This window comes from Heterocephalus glaber, unplaced genomic scaffold (assembly GCF_053883595.1).
Source record: "Heterocephalus glaber isolate CG9 unplaced genomic scaffold, H.glaber_assembly_v1.0 deba00001610, whole genome shotgun sequence".
Lineage (NCBI taxonomy): Eukaryota > Metazoa > Chordata > Mammalia > Rodentia > Bathyergidae > Heterocephalus > Heterocephalus glaber.
The window spans coordinates 39041849-39061164 of record NW_028258381.1 but is presented as its reverse complement, the minus strand read 5'-3'; the positions used below and the strand labels follow the sequence as shown (position 1 = coordinate 39061164).

General features: G+C 49.1%; 2 protein-coding genes across 10 annotated transcripts in view; one reads left to right on the top strand and one right to left on the bottom strand.

The window, feature by feature from the left end:
- The window catches only part of Bri3 (brain protein I3), an 88901-nt gene that overhangs the window by 9087 nt on the left and 60498 nt on the right, over positions 1-19316 (bottom strand). For 5 of the 9 annotated variants that reach the window (XR_205047.4, XM_021254764.2, XM_021254766.2 and 2 more), the window contains 3 exons: positions 18550-18687; positions 16083-16155; positions 6014-15773 (listed from right to left, as the gene is read on the bottom strand). Coding sequence is in view for 6 of the 9 variants with exons in the window: in XM_021254764.2 (XP_021110423.1) it covers positions 15713-15773; positions 16083-16155; positions 18550-18687 (272 nt within the window). In the remaining 3 variants the exon portion in view is untranslated. Of the gene's footprint in view, positions 1-6013; positions 15774-16082; positions 16156-18549; positions 18688-19316 lie in introns of those variants that run through there. The other 4 variants (XR_015445332.1, XM_021254765.2, XR_002393373.2 and 1 more) reach the window with 3 other exon arrangements.
- The window catches only part of Baiap2l1 (BAR/IMD domain containing adaptor protein 2 like 1), an 89999-nt gene that overhangs the window by 66828 nt on the left and 3855 nt on the right, over positions 1-19316 (top strand). The window contains exons 5-12 of the mRNA XM_004840478.4: positions 58-129; positions 1346-1483; positions 2105-2257; positions 4287-4454; positions 5032-5182; positions 7794-8001; positions 9407-9484; positions 10959-11139. Coding sequence (XP_004840535.2) covers positions 58-129; positions 1346-1483; positions 2105-2257; positions 4287-4454; positions 5032-5182; positions 7794-8001; positions 9407-9484; positions 10959-11139 — 1149 coding nt within the window. The remainder of the gene's footprint in view (positions 1-57; positions 130-1345; positions 1484-2104; positions 2258-4286; positions 4455-5031; positions 5183-7793; positions 8002-9406; positions 9485-10958; positions 11140-19316) is intronic.

Here is a 19316-nt window from a genome sequence, read left to right as displayed (position 1 = left end):
ATTTTGCCTAAAGCAAGTCAAACCTGGTGTAAATTTTTTACTTCCTCTTGTGAACAGTTCAGAAAATTCCATAAGGAAATCATCCATGAGCTGGAGAAGAAAACAGAACTTGATGTAAAATATATGCATGTGAGTGTACAGTTTCCCTCCACTCTGCCCTGTGAGCCAGACTTGTGAGCCGAAGAGAACTTACTTCCCTGCTTTTTAGTACAGCAAGCAGATGGGGCTGCAGTACAGGGTTGATACAGACTCAGACGTGTAAAATAAGGTCCCTTTTGGCTGAGCGGGCCTGTTTTTGCTACCACTTGGGGTCTGTATTAAAAAGCATAGAAACAAATGTTGCAGAAAAACATGCTGCTTCTGAGAGCACTGTTTTCAGAGCACATGGCTGTGTGAAAGGACATCGGCGCCTGTTCTGCAGCTGGTGCTGTCACGGACCAGCCCTTGAGGATGCAGGTCGCACACAGGAGAGCACTAGGGATCTCTCACCCGTCACCCAGCAGCACCCATCTCCAGCTCTCTGGCCCCACCTCCACCTGGCCATCCCTCAAGGTAGCAGGCTCTTTCCACCTTCCTTTTCTGCTGTAGAATGCCTGCTTTCATTGGCCACCCAGAGTCCCCTTTCCCGGACCCCTACCATGGCAGTGAGCAGTAGGGTTTACCCGAAGCTGCCTGTCATCTTCACAAGGCCTGCTGTCCACATGCTATGCATCTGTGCTGTGCACATTACCTGATTTTTAATCCCCACCAGACCCCCATGACATAGATACCTTTATATCCTCACTTTACAGATTGGAGGGAAAACATGAATTTCAGAGAATTTCAGTTATTGCTGAGATTACACAGGTAATGGGAACTGTAACCCAGGTCTGTTAGTCTCCAGATGCTGTGTTCTTAAACATTCTGCTAGATAGCAAGAAACAGCCCCCTCCCACACCAAAATGTAAGCAATTGCTCTTGTTCATGCCATCTCTTGAAACTTAAATCATAAAACAGCCAGAAACATATGATGTAATATTGTTTATATATTCATTAAAACATTTATTACCCAGCGTCCAAAAACCATTGAAGAAAGAAGAAATAAAAGAAAGAGAAGACACTACTGTCCTCAGAGAGCTGCCCTTCTCGCGCAGGGCCTTTGGTGTGAACCGAGAGCTCTGCTGTGTTCAAGTTGAATGGAGGGGGTGTGGGGTGTGAGTGTGCAGGCTCCCGGCAGGACAGGGCTGTGTGGAGCAAGCGTGAGTGTGTGAGGGCCAGGTCCCACACACAGTGGAAGTGTGAGCAGAAGGAACTGCGACGGCATGGATGGCGCTGCAGTAAAGTAAGCACAACACTGAATTTACAGGCAACTCTTAAAAGGTACCAGGCAGAACACAGGAGCAAATTAGATTCTTTGGAGAAATCTCAAGCTGAATTGAAGAAGATCAGAAGGAAAAGTCAAGGAGGACGAAATGCACTAAAGTATGAACACAAAGAAATTGAGGTGAGCTTCTTGGCCAGATTCCCTTTTCTTTCTATTGTAGATCATTATCTGTACAATTTAAAGAGAGGCTTTCCTCCCTCAGGCAGCCTGTACTTTATCCATTGCTGTGTTACTGGTGCTGAAGGTCAGAACAAGCACTCTGACTCAGCAGGAGCTGAAGGCTGAAGAGTGTTCCACAGTTAAGATAACCAGTCTGTGGTGTCCTGCTCTGGCTTTTCCTCTACCTCAGGGAGGAGGTGGTGGCTCTGCTGTCCCCATTTTATTTATAGTAGGGAAAAGGAGGCTTTGGTTACGTCTTGTGGTTGGCATTTGAACCTGGAACTGTCTGGTTCCAAAGTCCACCGTGCTGCCCCATAGAACAAGATCGTCCCCGGGGCGTAGAGTAGTATTTTGTGCCAGCTGCCCAACATGTAAAGCCTGTGGCATCTTGTCTCCATGGGTGAGTTAGGGATCTTGGTGACGATAGCATCTGCTCAGGTCAAGTTAAACTTTGATGTCTATCTTTGTTTAGTATTTACTCCATTATCAAAACAAGCCAAGTGGAAAGGAGGCAGAAGATAAATGTCAGGCTGCACGGCTATCTGATGCCCTGTGTCATACTTATATCCGTTATTTTCCTAGTATGTAGAGACCGTTACTTCTCGCCAGAGTGAAATCCAGAAATTCATTGCAGATGGTTGCAAAGAAGCTCTTCTGGAAGAGAAAAGGCGCTTCTGCTTTCTCGTGGACAAACATTGTGGCTTTGCAAATCACATACATCGTTATCATTTGCAGGTGAGTGCAACGGAATCCATATTTTAAATCCTTGGTAAAATAATGCTTAGTAATTGAGAAATGGTACCCTTTCCTTTTCTCGCCTGAGTCAGCTTTCTGTAGACTGATTTGCATAAGCATCAGTGTCTTCAGCAGGGCAGCCTCTGGGTGTTCTGGGGCATCTGGAGGGCGTGAGGGATAATGCACCGCACCTCTGCCTCGGGCCACACACCCGTCGGGACAGCTGGTCCTGTGCTTTTCTGGCTTCCATTCATGCTCCCCCAGGAGGGACTGGCAAGCCCAGGAGCTGTGATGCAGCAGAATCTCCCTTTTTAAGAAAATTATGAATGCTCCTGGGCCTGTACAAGAATCCAAAACGAGCAGTAACTGAGGCTAAATATTTAGTGTTGCTTCTAATGAAGTAACTTAGAGAATGCTCTGCAATATGCAAAGCTTTGCAAGAGTTTAGACTCCAGTCACTCCCCTCTCTTTGTCAGGGGGAAAAGGCCTTGGTCTTGTGTATGTGATATATTCTATAAAGTTTTTGCAGCTTTAAGGAATATTTAGCTACCTAATCTAAATACCTATGATCTAAAATTGTTATAGCAAAGGAAGAAATTACTGTATTATCACTTTTGTCCACTGTGTGTCCACTAGTTAAAGCAGTGTCCTGGTAGCTTTAGAAACTTGTGTGCGTGGTAAGGGCCTCCCCACAGCAGAATTGTAGCTGCAGAGGTGTGGAAATGACCTTGAAGCTTCCTTTCTATGGCAATACCCCTCTATGTCATGAAACTTCTGTGGCTATTTTTTGTTACTGGCAGTCTTTCTTACATATAACTTTGGTTCCCAGTTAAGCTTTGTAGAATGGTACAAACCAAGTCAGGTTCTTTCTATACTGAAAGTTTCTTCAGCTATCTGAAAGTTATTTTATGGCTTCACTTACTACCCCTAACACGTTTCAGTACTTCCTGTGGCTCTTGAATGAAGCAGGCCCAAGCACTTGGTCCACAGGGTGGCAATGCTGCAGTTTGTCAGGGTAGGAGCCAGCCCCCGGGGTGATATCAGGGAGGGGCTTTGTCTCCTCTAGGATTTACATCGGTGTCCCAGCCACCCCTGACAGACCTACAGTTTGGGTAAGAATAGTGTGACTGCCTTGCAAGAAGCTTCAGGAAAGGCCCCTCCTTCCCTTGTCCAGCCCATGGAAAGGTTCACTGGAAGGTTTCAGGGCCTCTGAGAGTCGTTTCCAGAAGCAGAGCTAGGCCTGTGGGGGCAAGAGAGGCCCCTCTGCCTCCAGGATTCAGGTCTCTGCTGCCCTTCCTGTCTCTGTGCTCAGCCCAGCTGCTCTGCAAGAGCCTCAGCCTGTGGCAGGGTATCTCCCAGTGTCCCCGTGCTGCACTGCCTGTGGCCCTCAGTCACGTAGATGGACTTCCCGGACGAACTCTGACTCACTTGTCTGACACATGCATCAGCCCCTCTGAGGTAGAGTCAGCTCCTGGGTCTCTCACCTGGGAGGAGGTATTGCTTTTGGGGGTAGTGGGAAGAAGAGATGGTGACTGACGTTTCAAGGAACGCCTGGAAATAGTAGACTTCATAAAGATTGCCCAATCTGTTTTTTGGTACCAGAAATCAAACTCGGGACCTTGTGGTTGTGAGGCAGGCGATGGCACCACTGAGCTAAATCCCTAGTCCTACCCAATCCTTTTGAACTGGGGGGAGAGGGTGGGCACACACACTGGGAACTGCACCCAGCACCTCACACATACCGGCAGGTGCTGTCACAGAGCTACGTGCCCCGTTCCTGAACTGATCTTAATCATTTATGACCCTCATACTAGTTGTAAGTCCTGTATTCACACTGAGGGAGTGGGTGAGTCCCTTCAGTGTGAAAGCTTGGTGCCTCCTCGGCAAATGAGACCCGGCAGCTGCTCATAGATGCTTAAACTGCCCACTGAATTAAACTCTAGCTCCCACCCTTCGGGTTTTCAGTGATAGTACTGGATACAATTTTGTTAGCTCTTCAATCTTTGCGTTGTTTCTTTTGGATTTATAGTCAGCAGAATTACTTAATTCCAAACTGCCCAGGTGGCAGGAAACCTGTTGTGATGCCACCAAAGTGCCACAGAAAGTCATGAGCATGATAGAGGAAATAAGGACTCCAGTGTCTACGCCAGTGTCCGGAACACCTCAGCCCTCACCTATGACCGAGAGAAGCAGTGCGGTAGGAACCAGTTGCTCTTCACAGTTTTAGCTGTGTGTTACTAAGAGGATTTGGGCGAAATCGGGCCTGAAAGAGCAAGGATGCCTTGGTGGCGGAAATCACAAGCGCTCCTTTCCTACAGCTCGGCCTGCCTTCCTCGCCCTTCCCCACCTTCAGATGTGGAAGTAGCTGTGCAGTAGCTGGATGCTACGCTTAATGCCAGTGTCTTTGTTTTAGAAATTTTATTGTGATCGCTTTTAATTAAAATGATTCCAGCTTTATAAATTTATTTCCAATGAAGGAAATAGATGTCTTAGCAAATAGACTGGTAAATCCCGATGCCATTTATCACAATATAGGTCACTTCAGGCAAACAGTATTCAGGGTAATGAATTCAGGCTTTGTAGTTTGCTGTCATTGGACCCTGGGCTTCATTACTGTTCACAAACATACATACATAAAATCTAGGGACAGAAAGCACATTAATGGTTGCTGGAGAGGAGCTGCTTTGGGGAGGGTATTTAAAGCATGTGATTCCAGCCAGCCTTTTTCATTGCTGTGTTGCTCTAAAATTAGACTAATAAAGAATTTTTTACAGGTGAGGAAAGATAATGACACCCTTTCTGAATATTCACCAAAGATACCTCCAGCTTTACCTTCAGCCAAAGAATATACCAGTCCTTTGATTGATATGTTCAATAACCCAGCAACAGTTACAGAGAATTCAGAAAAGACAAACAATTCAAAAGGTAAGATATCTAGTTTGATGTTTTTGTTTTTGTTTTTGAGATAAGGTCTCACTGTGTAGTTCAGGCTGGCCTGGAACTCACAATGATCCTCCTGCCTCAGCCTCCGGAGTGCTGGGATTACAGGTGTGCACCATGCCCAGCTCTACTTTGATTTTTAAAGCTACCTTTATTTTTCAAAGATACCTTTTCAAAAATTTTTTGAAAAGTAATTTGTGAGACAACATTTTGGATAACTGTGAGGGAGAGATAAACAGGTATGGTAGATATGTCTGGACCTGGTTTTGTGTAGCTTACACCTCCAAAGGACTACATCCTGGCGGGTGTTGACAGAGAGTAAACCTACTAATGAAAAGTATTACATTTAAAAATAAATATGGGCCAGGGATTTAGCTCAGTGGTTCCGGCGCCTGCCTCACAAGCACAAGGACCGGAGTTCGATCCCCAGCACCATAAATAGATAAATAAATAAATAAAATAAAAATAAATATGGCTGGGTCCAGTGACACCTGCTGGTAATCTGAGATACTAGGGAGGTTGAAGCAGGAGGAACACAAGTTTGAGACCAACCTGGGGATTTAGTAAAACCCTGTCTCACAATAAAATAATAAAAAGGGCTGAGGATATAGCTCAGTATGAGGCCTGGATTCAGTCCCCCACACTGAAAAAAAATTGAAAAATATAAGTAAATAATTAGGATGGAATGTACACAGCCTCACACTGTGTTCCATATCTGGTGACTGTAATAATAAAAGTTTTTCAGTAAAACTATCAAAGTTCATGTGACAAAACTATGGTTATTAATCTTAGTAATAGGGTTAATTTGAAATCTCATTTTCCATCATCCCTAATAAGCCACCTCATGCTTTCCAGAGGCATAAATTTGACTACTTAAATTTCTTAAGCATTGACTGTATTTCAACAAATCAGGATCAGTCACTGTTTGCAGTCATTTTCTTTCTTTTTTTTTTTTCCAGACATTTTCAGTTTCTCTGTTCAGGCCCCATTCTTCCTACACAGTCCTTAGCCAGCCCCAGGCCCCTACGACCTGTGTCATGGCACCTGACCCATCTGTGTGGGGTGTCGTGGGCCCTTTCAGTAGGAGTGTGGCTGCCATCAAGTTGTCTGCTGGCAGGAGCCCACAGATTACAGGGTTTGAAGCTCTTAGGCAAAAGATGAGAGATTGCCATAATGGCAGTGAGGACCGCTTAGCAAGGGGAAATGACAGGCTGTAGGTACTGCTTTCAAAGGAAATATTGAGCTGCGGAAGAGAGAATGTTAAAGTACATAATACTCTGTAGCTCAGTCAGTCAAATGACTGCAGTTCTTTTTGGTAAAAGCTAAGTGAAAATTTCTGGCAGGTTCAGTTCTACTGAGGTAATCAGAGAGTAACAGGTTAAAGAGACAGCAAAGTTTATATTGCAGTTATTAAGAATTTGTAAAAGGAGGGGCCAGGGATTTAGCTCAGTGGTTCCACCACCTGCCTCGAAAGCACAAGGACCTGAGTTCGATCCCCAGTATCAAAAAAAAAAAAGAAAAAGAATTCATAAGAAGACCGGGGATTTAGCTCAGTGCTTCTGGTGCCTGATATGCAAGCGCAAGTTCCTGAGTTCAATTCCCGGTACCAGAAAAAAAGAATTTGTAAAAATAAAGCCAAAGGTGATTTTGCTTTGCTTTGAATTAAATCTGCATCCCAGTTTGTGTTTTCTGGAGTGGGAACTGTCTGCCTTCGGTTGAGGTGAGCATGACCTGAGTGGCCTGGTGCCCACGAGTAGAGGCTGTGGGCTCAGCTCTGCACAGATGGTGTCTGGTGTGGCCTCTTGCTGGCTTTGTTATCCTCACGAGCCTCAGAACTCTCTCGGCTCCGTTTCCATGTCTGTCAGTGTCAGCAGTGGCCATGCTTTCTTCAGGAGGCTGCTATGTGCACAGACAGCAGAGAGATGGCCGACTGAGGGCTCCGTAGAGGGCCCTCATCCCTCATCCTTTCTGTGCTTGGGGAGACCAGGATGCCCTTTTCCAGTTTGCTCCTTTGCCTCGTGGCATAGGACATCGGTACTGGTTTGAGCTGTTGCCCCAGCCACCTCTTGGGATAGTCAGCCAATCTGTCTGCAGCCAGTGCAGAGGAAGCTGTATCCCTAGCCCTTTTTCTTTTCTTTTCTTTACTTTTTTTTTTCTTTTTTTTTTTTGAGACAAGGTCTTGCTAAGCAGCCCAGGCTAGGTCAGAACTTGGGATCCTCCCGCCTCAGCCTGCCAGAGTACTGGGATTACAGGCAAGTACCACCATGCCCAGCTCCACGCTTCTCCTAGTAGGCTCCCCACAGCCAGGCGTGGTGGCACATGCCTCTAATCCCAGCACTCAGGAGCCTGAGGCAGGAGGAGAGCTGTGAGTTCAAGGCCAGCCTGAACTACATAGGGAGACCCTGTCTCAAAAAAAAAGAAAAATGGGCTTCCTGCAGACCCTGCCAAACCTGGGCAGTGGGAAAGGCCTGCAGTCTGCCAGTTGGTTTCCACAGTATTGTATGGGTGGGGTATGGGAATGGGCAGTTTTCTGGGGTTGTTCAGCTTCTCTGCTGAATGCTCTGAAAAGCCATCACTGCCACCCTCACCCTAACAGACACTTCGGAAGATGCCAGTTTGCAGCGTTCGGTTTCGGTTTCAACCGGACTGAACATGATGAAGAAGCAGAAAGTCAAGACCATCTTTCCACACACTGCTGGCACCAACAAGACCTTACTCAGCTTTGCGCAAGGCGACCTTATCACACTGCTCATCCCAGAGGAGAAGGACGGCTGGCTGTATGGGGAGCACGATGCCACCAAAGCGTGAGTCAGCGCACCCCTCTGAGCAGTGGGCACGGCCTCGCTCCGAGAGTGCTGTGTGTGTAGCTCAGCTGCTGGCTGTCAGTGTGGACCACAGCACGTCAGCTGAAGGCAGGCTTAGGGTGTGGTTAGCCGGACTTATCCCACACCAGGCTCCCTTTGGTATATTAGTGTATTAGTGCAGTTAGGATAAAGGTGGTATATGAATGGATTATTACATCACATGGCATCACCTCTGACAGATGGCTTAAATGTTCTTTTGTTGTTTTAAATTACATGACACTTGCCAGTGGTGGCACACGCCTATAATCTGGGCACTCAGGAGGCTGAGGCAGGAGGATCACAAGTTCGAGGTTAGCCTGGGCTACACAGTGAGTTCAAACCCAGCCTGAACTACCCTGTCTCAAAAAAACAAAAATAAACAAATAGTGACTTTTGATTTCTCAGGGATAATCTGCACATCAGGTACACTTTAAGATTTAAGATATAGTTTAAATGTCACCATCAGCATTTCACCCACAGGTATATGCATAAGCCTTGCTGTCCTAGGTTATCAGTTTGTATTCAGGTACATAAAATATAAAAAATAAAAAGGGCAACCAAATACAGTGGACCCTTGACTTATGAACTCAATTCGTTCCCAAGGGCTGGTTGTAACTCAGCTTGGTCAGTGAAGGCTCAGGCTCCTCTACACAGCCTTCAAAGCCTCTCTCCTGTACACAGGCAGCTCTCAGGGTCCTTAGAGAGACACTGGCCCGGGATTTCTTAATAACCCCACACAGGAAAGGATGTTGTCATGTTCCTTCCGGAACTCATTAAGGGTTGAATCTGAGACCATCTGGAAGCACAATTGGCCAGCATTCAGGTTCTAACTCAAGACTGTTCTGGGGCCGGGGATGTAGCTCAGTGGTCCCGTGCCTGCTTGCCAGGTGCAAGGACCTGAGTTCAATTCCTGGTACTGGAAAAAAAACTGGCTTTAGTAACTCAGGACTTCATAAATGAAAACTGAGCTGGGTGTGGTGATGCACGCCTGTAATCCCAGTACTTGGGAGGCTGAGGCAAGAGGATTGCTGAGAGTTCAAGGCCAGCCTGAACTACACAGTGAGATTCTGTCATTCAAAAAAATTAAAACTAAAATTCTAGTCATAACCCAAGCTGTTCATATGTCGGGCTGGTTGTAACTCAGGGGTCCACTGTAACATGAATGTTATATGCAAAAATGCACATGGGTGTGTGGGTAAAGTGCAGACTTATTTATCAAAGCTCCATTTCATGCAGTCCACTCATGGGCCACATGGCCAGCCTGGGCAGCCTGCCCTGAGCTATCCTGCAGACCCCCTTGCTGCCGGGACTGCTTGTGCCTGCCTCTGATGCCACCAACGGGTCTCTCTTCACCCTTCCCCTGCAGGAGGGGTTGGTTCCCGTCTTCGTATACAAAGTTGCTGGAAGAAAATGCGAAGGAGCCAGTGAGCATACCCACGCCAAGGTAGTGAGCACGGACAGTCACACTCGCCCTCACGTCTGCAAGCGTGTTCACGTCACGACCCAGATCTGTGGTCCCCTCCGCGTGAGACTGCCCTCCCTGGTGGAGTAGAAAGCATTGCTGCTCCGCAGAGGTTTCTGTGGCCGCAGCCTTTACTGGCCATCTGCTGTGAAGAGATGAGCAGACCCTCTTCGCTCTTCACTCTTCGCCGACTCTTGCCGGCCCCGCTGCCCTGCTCGGGAGGCTCGGTCCTCAACACGGCTGAACAGTCACCTGAAATGTCCTCTCACCCAGGGTTCTTGTTTCCCTTCTGCCTCACACCATCCCTCTTCAGCCTACCCTTCTGCCCACCACTTAGACAGTACTGCTCCTTAGCAGGAGCCACCTCCAGCCCCTTCCCTGGTCTGTGCTTCTCAGTCATCTCGTCTGCTCCATGCCTCTGCCTATACCCGGGCCTCACTGGCACCTCTGTGCCGATAGCCTCAAAGCTGTCCAGATTTTCACAGCAGCTGTCCTTGGAGACTGTCCAAAGTACTTTACATGGATCAGCTCATTTCATCCTCACAATCCCCCCCAAGAAACAGGCCCCGGCTTTAAAACTGAGGCAACTGAGTCACAAAACATTTAAGAAGTTGCTCAGAGACACACACACAAGACATACAGAACCCAACCAAAACCCAGGAAGAGCCCTTTGGGCTGGGTGTGGCTAGTTAGACGTGATGGTGTTAGGTAGCTGTAGTGGCTGTCCCATGGCCCTCAGAAACCAAACTGGTCATCCTCCCTACACTACCCCGTGCTCACTCAGGGATCCCTGTCTCAGAGAAACCCCCACAGCCCACCCCACTGGTGCAGGCAGTGCCTGGATACCACACCAACATCTCTCAGGTCCTCCGCTTGTTCAGTTAGTTCATCCCTAGCAGTATGGCTAAAATGCCTTTGTGCCAGAAAGTAAAAGCTATCATTTTTAGGGTATTATAAATCTGAGTTTAGCCAGGCTTGGTGGCACATGCCTGTAATCCCAGCTTCTTGAGAGGTTAAGGCAGGAAGATCACAAAATGGAAACCAGCCTCCGCAACTTAGCAAGATGTTGTCTCAAAGTGCTAGGAATATAGCTCAGTACAAGGCCCCCGTGAAAACAATCTGAGCCTTAAAAAAATTTTTCACCTTAAATGCTCAATACTTGCCAAGTTTTCTTAGTGGTATCCTGAGATTAAATTACTTAACAACCAGTCCCTAATTAAACTCATTTTCTTCTCCTGTCTTGTCATGCCTTTTAAAGAATTTCTTTTCGAGTATGCATTTATAATCCAGTAGAAGCATCACAGTGCTTTACATGATATTGGTCTCATAGTCCCCTCCCGCTTCCCACTTTGATGAGTGGCCCGCCCTGACTGTAGTCCTTAGCTGTGGGACTCTGGGGCATGGGGGGTCCAGGGGCAGGACTTTACCTGACTTTGCTCTGTCTTTTGGCCCCCAGCCCTGCCCCGGTGAGAAGCATCAGCACCGTGGACCTGTCCGAGAAGAGCAACGTCATCATCCCCCCACCTGACTACCTAGCGTGTCTGTCCACAGGCACTGCGGCCGATAAGCAAGCGGATGTTGCCAAGAACACCTCTACCTTCAGAGCCTCGGCGTCCAGGCCCGAAGCCGTGTCTTCCGTGAGTGTAGTGACCGCTGCCCGGTCGCCCACGGCAAGGCTCTTTTCCCACACGGGGTGGGGACGCTGACGCTCTCCTCGGTCCCTCTGGATCCCTTCATCTTCACACAGCTGTACCCTAACTCAGGCCTTCGCTTTGCTTTATCTTGTCGGTCACAGTTTACGTGCGCTAGTTGGTTGTTGGCTATGTTTTGGTAAGGGCTTCGTCTCCCCAGCCTGAGGGCACAGCTGCAGTCTTTCAGTCGTTTGAGCCCCTTCCTGCATCTCCTTCATTTCCTCTTGTGTTCTGGAGAGGCCCAGGGCCAGTGTTTGCACTGTATAGCCGCTGTATGAGCACTGTGTACGGATTAACCCTGAGCCACCCTAAGGAGGCAGGGCTGGGCACGGGCCTGGGGCCTGAGGCACCACATCATTCCTTCGACAGCGGCGGGGGTCTGCAGGCCGGGCCAGTGTGGGGCTGGGGCACAGAGATGAGCAGGGAGGTCCTGGCTCCTTCAGAGTGTTTGCTCTGTGGAGATGAAAGCCGCGCCCAGGATGAAGACAAGGTGAGGTTTGCGGGGAGCGGGGACCCCGGGATGGAGACCGGAGGTCAGAGGGAAGCTGGGCACGTGCCAGAGGGCAGCCCCTCGGCTCAGCTTCTGAAGAGGGCAGCACACGGCAGCCCACAGCCACGCCCATCTGAGCAGAGGAGGCGATGTTTCTGCTGGGACAGTGACAGCGCCAGCCAGGCAGGATCCAAGAGGAGGTGCCCGCAGGGCAGAGGGAGCAGACGGTCTCAACACTGAGGAGGGCACGTGCTCTGGTGATAGCAACAGGATAGCACAGAGCCCAGGGGCTGCCTGCCCTCCTGATTCTTCTCAGTGTGAACTGTGCCACAGAGCAGGAGGGCATGATGGAGAGCAGGAGGGGACTGAGGGCGGGCTGGGCCCAGAGCACAGCGGGAGCGGCAGCCCATGCTTCGGGTCTGGGAAGGCCCAGGGCATGGTGCCTGTGCCTCCGGTGTACCTGAGCCCTTCCTGTCTGACCACGTCCATGCCTTGGCGTTAAAGGAAGGTACCCAAGTGTGGTGCACACGGAAGCTGTAAGATAGGTGTGAGAGTGAGAGCATGTGCGAGTCACAGAAGGCTCGGAGGGTGCAGACCACTCCTTTAATAAGGCCTTGTTAAAAGTCCTGGCCATGAACACAGCAAGCAGTCACTGCTGAGCTCCGCACCAGAAGTACTGTCACGTGACGTTTAATGACAGCATAAATCCTGAGACGTGCTGTTGGCCAGAGGTGGTTGTGCGTGCCTTAATCCCAGCAGTGGGGAAGCTCAGGTAGAAGGATCATCACGAGTTCAAGGCCAGACTAGGCTACATATCAAGACTTTGTCTCCAAAAAATGGAAAAAACAAAAAGAAATGTGTTGTGTGGTGATCTCGTGGTTGCGTGAATGTCATACAGTGCTGCATACACTCTGAAGGTGTGATCTGTATAGAACACACTGTCACACGCACCCTGTTGTTGATGCATCACACAGCAGACACATGGAAGTGGCTGGGGTTGGCTGGGGCATGGGTGCTGGAGGAAGGGAGGGCGTCTCGGTGTTTCAAGGGCGGGCTGTGGTGTCCACACTGGGTACAGCGAAGCCAGCAGGGCTGTGAATGGGTTGGGGACATTCCCTCCGGTCGCATCATCACCAGAGTAGAGAGGACTGGAAGGAGCCCAGGAGGTGAGGAGCAGAGGTGGGAAACGGGCTGGACTCCAGGGCGTCCGGGAGCAGCCAGGCCGGGGCCAAGTGGAACGCGCCTGCCCGGCCTCTGCTCCCTCCCTCCACCTTCCCTGCTGGCTCCCGCAGGCAGGTGATGTGGCAGCCAGGCTGCAGCGGTCCCGCTAGTCCATGCCTCTTTTACTGCTCGTCTTTTCCTTATTTTCCACTTCTGTGAGGCCCTTTCTGTAGCCGCGTCGCACACACCAGCCACCTCTGCTTCACACTGGGGATGCAGCTGCACAGCTCTCCAGCCCACAGAAGCAGTGACTGGCGGCCCATGTGCAGGGGAGAGCAGTGCGCACCCAAGTCTCTCAGTTATATGAAATGGGTTTTTCCACTAAAAAATGTACACTCTGCTTTAGCGAGAGCCTTAAGCTGGAACATCCATGTTCTGAATCGCTAATGCGTCTTATTGGTAGTCACCTCCTCAGCTACCACTGCATATTCTGGTCCAGGAAATGGGAGCTTCCAAAATCTCAGAACGCCATGGGCTTCTCTTCCTTGGTGAGCACACTGCACCATATACTGTTTGCACTTTTATCCTTTCAGGTTACTCCAGGTATCGGACTCCAAAAATTATTTTTCAAAGACTGACACATTAATTGGAAATAGGGTTTCCCATTCTATTCTCATGGCAGTGGGTTTCAAAGCTGGAGAAAACCGTTTGAAAGGGCAAAACCATGCTCTTTCAGTAAAGGCTCCAATGCATTTTAAACTAGTATTTAAACTGTTTGGAAAGTCACATTCAGGAATGAACTTACGGCATTTCCAAAAGCATAAAAGTTCCTTCTGGCTAAGGAAAACCTTTGACAACTGCACACTACAAAGCTTAGGACAGGGAGCACAGGGGCACGTTGTTTAGATGTGACCTCCAAGTTTGCAGTGCTTTTCCTGTTTTTGTTAGCTTTCTCAACTTTTTCGTATAGAAAAATTTAAACATACATGAAAAGTCTTCCAACTCCCACCCCTAGCTTTAACAATGATCAATTCACTTACCAGTCCTACTTCATCTCTCCTCCACCCTCCAGTTCAATTTGTAGCTAATACCAAACCTCAAATCATTTCATCTTTAAAGATCCAAGGCTCATTTTAAAATCATACCCAAAGACCAGTAATTCCCGAACACTATCAGAAGGTCACTGTTCCCATTTTGAATTGTCTCACTAAACAATCCTTCATAGTATAGTTGTTTGGATCTGGATCCATGCGTCAGTTCTGTACTTTGTAGTTGGTTGAGAAATCTCAGGAGTTGTTTTCTATCAACAAGTCTCCCCTTCTGTTTTTTCCTTGCAATTTTCTGTAGAAGACTCTGGTGGTTTGTCCTGGAGGGCCTCCCCAGCCTGCTCAGGCTGGACGTCTCTACCGGTGTCCTTTGCTGCATCCCCTTCTCTCTTCTTTGCTTCTGATAAATCAGCAGTTAGAGCTCAAGCCTGGTCAGAGCCTGTTTTGTTTTGTTGGTTGGTCTGTTTTGCTAGTGTGTTTCACTGGTGGTCAACACAGCCGCTCTTTCTGTGACATTAGCAACAGGTGCTGATACTCAGGTGTTAGCTGCTTTATTAAGGTCATATAATGCCTTTTGATCTCAGAATAGTCTGCCATGACATTCACCCAGACTATATGGAGATTCGAAATTGTCTCTGACATACTTTTTTTTTTTTGGTACCGGGGATCCAACTCAGGACTTTGTGCTTTCGAGGCAGGTGGCAGAACCACTGAGCTAAATCCCCGGCCCTCATACAATGCCTTTTGATGCAAAAGAATCTTGCCAAAAAATCATAGGACTAAAACTACAAATGACAACACTGACACATTGACCAACACAGGACAGTCATCCATTTTAGCAAATGAAGGCATATTTTTATCTCCAGCATTTTTACCATGGGGATCGAGCTTGATGAAGAAAGCATTGAGGCAGTAGTTGTTTCCCAAAAGTAGATCAAAGAGCCCAGTTTTTAAATACCAGTACAATCAGTGATGGTAACATATGCCTTCTCTTACATTTTCTCTTGCATCCAGCTTAAACGTGACCTAGCTTTATTTATTTATTTATTTTTGGTACCAGGGATCCAACTCGGGTCCTTGCGTTTATGCAGCAGGTGGCGGCGAAGCCACTGAGCTAAATCCCCGGCCCTGAGCCGGCTTTCTCTTCAAACCTCTGCCGGCTGAAGGGTAAGCAGCTGTCAGTGCCAGGAGGCGCCCCGAGAGTGCAGACAGAGGTGGCAGGTGAGGTGGGCCCGCCCCCCCCCGCCTGCCCTCCCTCCCCACTGCTCTGCCCTCAGATGGATGCGCCTCCTTTGGAGGGCCTGTAGAGGTGACCTGTGCTCTGGCCTCCAAGCCAGGCCTGGTCCCAGGGAAGCTACAGTCACATTCCCACCCTGACTCACCCTGAGGGCCGCCCCGCCCTCCTCGTGGGAGGGGCTCCCCGTCCATCCTGCCCTGGGCAGAGCTGTACACCCCAAAGGCCCCTTCCCACACAGACCATCTCCACAGCCCCAGGTCCCTGTTTCTGTCTCACAGACTGGAAAGCTGCTTGTCATTTCATCTGAGCAGCCAGTCGTTCCTTATTGGTTTCATGGAAGAACATTCAAAAGGTACAAATGTCTAATGAAAATGGCTCCCTTGTGTGGCTCTTACTGATGCCAGAAAGGGTCTGTGGAAAGGTGTGGTTGTCGCTGCTGACAGGTGAGGGCCAGCTCCTGGGTGAGGTCAGGTAGAGGACTGTCGGCAGCTGGTGCTCACCTGACCTCCTGTCTGAGTGGGCGGGATCCCATGGCTCAGCTGAGGCCTCCACATTAGCAGCCCCATTCAGCAGTGGCTGGCCAGCTTACAGTCCAGGGTCGCAACAATGCATGATAAAATCCATGTGGCATTCATAACTGTAAGTTCTTGACAAAAAGCAAAGTCTTAAGTTTGATCAGGGTTCCTTTGTGAAAACTAAAATATCTAATCATCACATCCTTATTTTAAGATATTTCTTTAAGGTAACACTTTTTATGCTTATAAAAATAACGGATTTTTCTGGTAAAATTTTAGGAAAAAATACTTAAAATTTTAATTATACTTTTACTTCCAGGATAGCTAGTATTAACATTTCATTATTTCCTTTGAGACAATAGAACTATGCTTAGATATATAGGTAGCATGTAACCTCCCAGCACCCACACACACATGGGGAGGGCCTGGAATTTTCTCACCTCCGAGCTGAGTCATCTTGGGGAGCCAACGAGGCACTGTCCTGAGCCACTCTATGGGTTCCCTGGCTCCCACCTGAAGGGCGAAATGGGGAAAAGGGGAAAGCACAGAAAGCAGCTTCCTAAGGTCCTAAAGCAAACTGAAAGAGCCAGCAGTGGAATGTCAAGGAGCAGCTACTAGGGTGTCCACATCAGAACTCTGACTGATAAGACTCCTACTCCGCCATCCGTGTGCTGCTTAAGGAGGTCCTGATACATTGTGGTATTGTTTTCCTGATCCAAAGGATAATGGAGAATACCAACTAGTAAAAGTCACAAGAAACCAGTAATTGGCTTTTTCCCTCCTGTACTGGGGATTGCATCCAGGGCCTTCACATTTCAGCCCTTTTTGTTTTATTTCTGTGGGGGGTTTGTCTGTTTTTGGTACTGGGGATCGAACTCAGGACCTTGCATTTGTGGGGCAAGTACAATGCCATTGAGCTAAATCCCCAGCCCAATTTTTGTGGGGTTTTTTTTTTGGTTTTTTTTTTTGGTACCAGGGATTGAACTCTGGTCCTTGCACTTGCAAGGGAGGCGGCGGAACCACTGAGCTAAATCCCAGGCCTTTGTGGGTTTTTGAAATAGGTCTCACTGTGTAGTTCAGGCTAGCCCAAACTCACAGCAATCCTTCTGCCTCAGCCTCCCAGAATGTTGGGACTACAGGGATGTGCCACCACTGATGCTAAGTAATTGTCTTTTAAAAAACAAAAAAGACTGTAAGGCGTGAGAAGCTCCCTGAATAAGGTGTTCCTGGCTGATTTCGGGGGCTTCCACCACAGATCCAATGCTTGAAAATATTCACTTTTCCTTATCTCTGAAACAAAGAAGGGAAGGGGAATAACTCCCAAATTGCAAGTTTGACCCTAGCCTGGGGAACTTAGCGGGACCCTGTCTCAAAGTAAAAAATAAAAGAGGAGGCTGGGAATGTAGTTTAGGTTGAAGGACCTGGGCTCAATCCCCAGAACAGCAAAATTAAATACTGTACAGGGTGCTTCACAAATACACAGGGCGATTATATTCCATTTCTGTCAACGAATCTACATTTCCAAATAATACTTCAAGAGCCCATGTGAACTACAAGAAAAAGGAAAACCTTTCAGCCGTCACTGCATACATCCTCTGCTCACCCTACTCTTTCGATCACACATTTCCCTGTGAGAGACTCAGTTACGGGAGGTGAACAGGCCGCCTGCCAGCGAGACAGAAGAACCGGTCCTGCCCTGCTCTGCCCTGCCCTGCCCTGCAGGAGGGAGCGGACAGTCAGCGGAAGTCCACGTGTGATAGGCCTCTTGGTCTTGACGGCCTCTTGCACAGCCAAAGGCAGTGCAGGGTCCAATGGCTGGGTGGGGGAGGAGGGCGGGCCCAGTCTCAGGGGTGGAATGGAGACTCTGTGGCCGGGGAGGCTGTTCCAGGGGTTTTTGCTGCAGCAACAGTGCCATGGAACAGTTGAGGGTTCCACAGGTGGAGGGTGCTTGAAAAGTGGAATTGTAGTTTTGTGCATTTATGGCTAGTGCCACCCTCCTGGACAGCCAGGTGCAAATCATATTAAATAGAATGCTATTCCATTTTAAAGCTTGACCCAGTGGGTGGTCCAGAAATACATGCCCTGGCTGAACCTTCAAAGCTAGCAGCCCTCCCAGCCAAGAGGGGACGTGAGGGACCGTGGCAACCTCCAGTTCTGACACCCAAGTGGATTAACTCGTCTCTAAAAATGTTTAAGCTGTCTGTTGATGCAGGGAAACTCAGGCCAGACACTGAGATCCGCGAGAGCCAGCAAAGCTCAGCACCGTTCACAAAAACTTTCCATATGTAGTGTGACATCCAGCCACTATCGATTGCACACGGTGGTTTTTCTTTCCAACTCCAGAGCACTGAAGCCTAGATGGACCACTAGACCCCTGCCGTGCAATGCTCCTGCACCTTCACCTTCAGAGCCCCTAGCTACCCATGGCGCCTCTCAGATGAGCTGCTTCTCCCCAGGAGCTCAGAGGACTGGCTGTGGGGCCTGAGCTACAGGGCTCATCGAAGGTCACATGCCCGAGTGCCAGGAGCCAGCCTTGTAATAATCAGTTAAAGGTGAGCTCGCAAACACAGAGCTGCACTTCAAAGTGTGTGTTAGCCAGGACCGAGGGCACCTTGATTCAGAAAAGAGCCCAGTGATTCACAGCAATTGAAAGGCTTGACCTGATCAGCGGTGTGAACTAGAGGCCGGGCTGAGTGGCTGACACCGAGGACAGCTGACAATTAGGCCAGTTAGGGCTGCCTTCGTGGTGACCAGCCACTCCTGCCTGCTAAGAAAGGGGGATGTTCTGTTCTGTCCTGCTGAGTGCCGTCCAGGGCTGGCATCCAGGCTGCCCTCACCATCCCTCTTTATCACTGCGATCACTGCCTGCCTCTGCAGTCCCTGCTCATCATTCCTGGCAAGACTCACCCTGGCTGGGCCTTGAGGCCCCTCGTGGCTTGAGTGTGGCCAGCGGCCTGGGGAGGAAGCTGTGCTGGAGGTCTGAGCTGCAGGGTCGCCGATATGCTGGGATGAGCGGCCCTCCTCGAGGCACACGCCTCTGTGCACCTGGGAAGGGAGAAGCAGAATAGACAGCAGGTGACGAGCCGTCTGTCACAGATGTCTACACAAGGCGTTCTGGATTTTTGTCCTGTTTGTGGCCACAGTTAGCTGCCTGTTATTTGCTTTCCAGTTCCAAGGATGCTGCCACCCTTGTCTTCTCAGTTTGTGACTGAGTCTCTGTAATCCATGCTGGCCTTGAACTCAGTGTAGCCCAGGCTGCCATCGAACTCTCAATCCTCTTGCCTCAGCCTCCCAAGTGCTAGGATTACATGTATCTGCTACCGTGCCTGGCTCCGCCTGTGTCATCTTATAGGCAGCCAGTTCCCCTCTTCTCACGACCCCCACAGGCGCTGGAGTTCAGCCTGGATCATCACCAGTCTTGTTCGTTTTGCTCTGGGACCAGTGCGATGCCGGCTTCCAGGAAGGAACACAGCAGAGGCTGTTCAGGCTCCGCCAGTCCTGCCCCCATGCCTCCCTCCCACTGCAGGCTTGGAGGCAGCGTCAGGGACCCTGGAGGGACAGTGATGAGCTAAAAGGAGGTCACCCTGATGGAAATCACTAAAAGTACAAAGTGGAGCATCTTTGTTGTAGACACCAGTGTCAGGGAGAATCATGGCGCCGGGCCACTCCGCTGA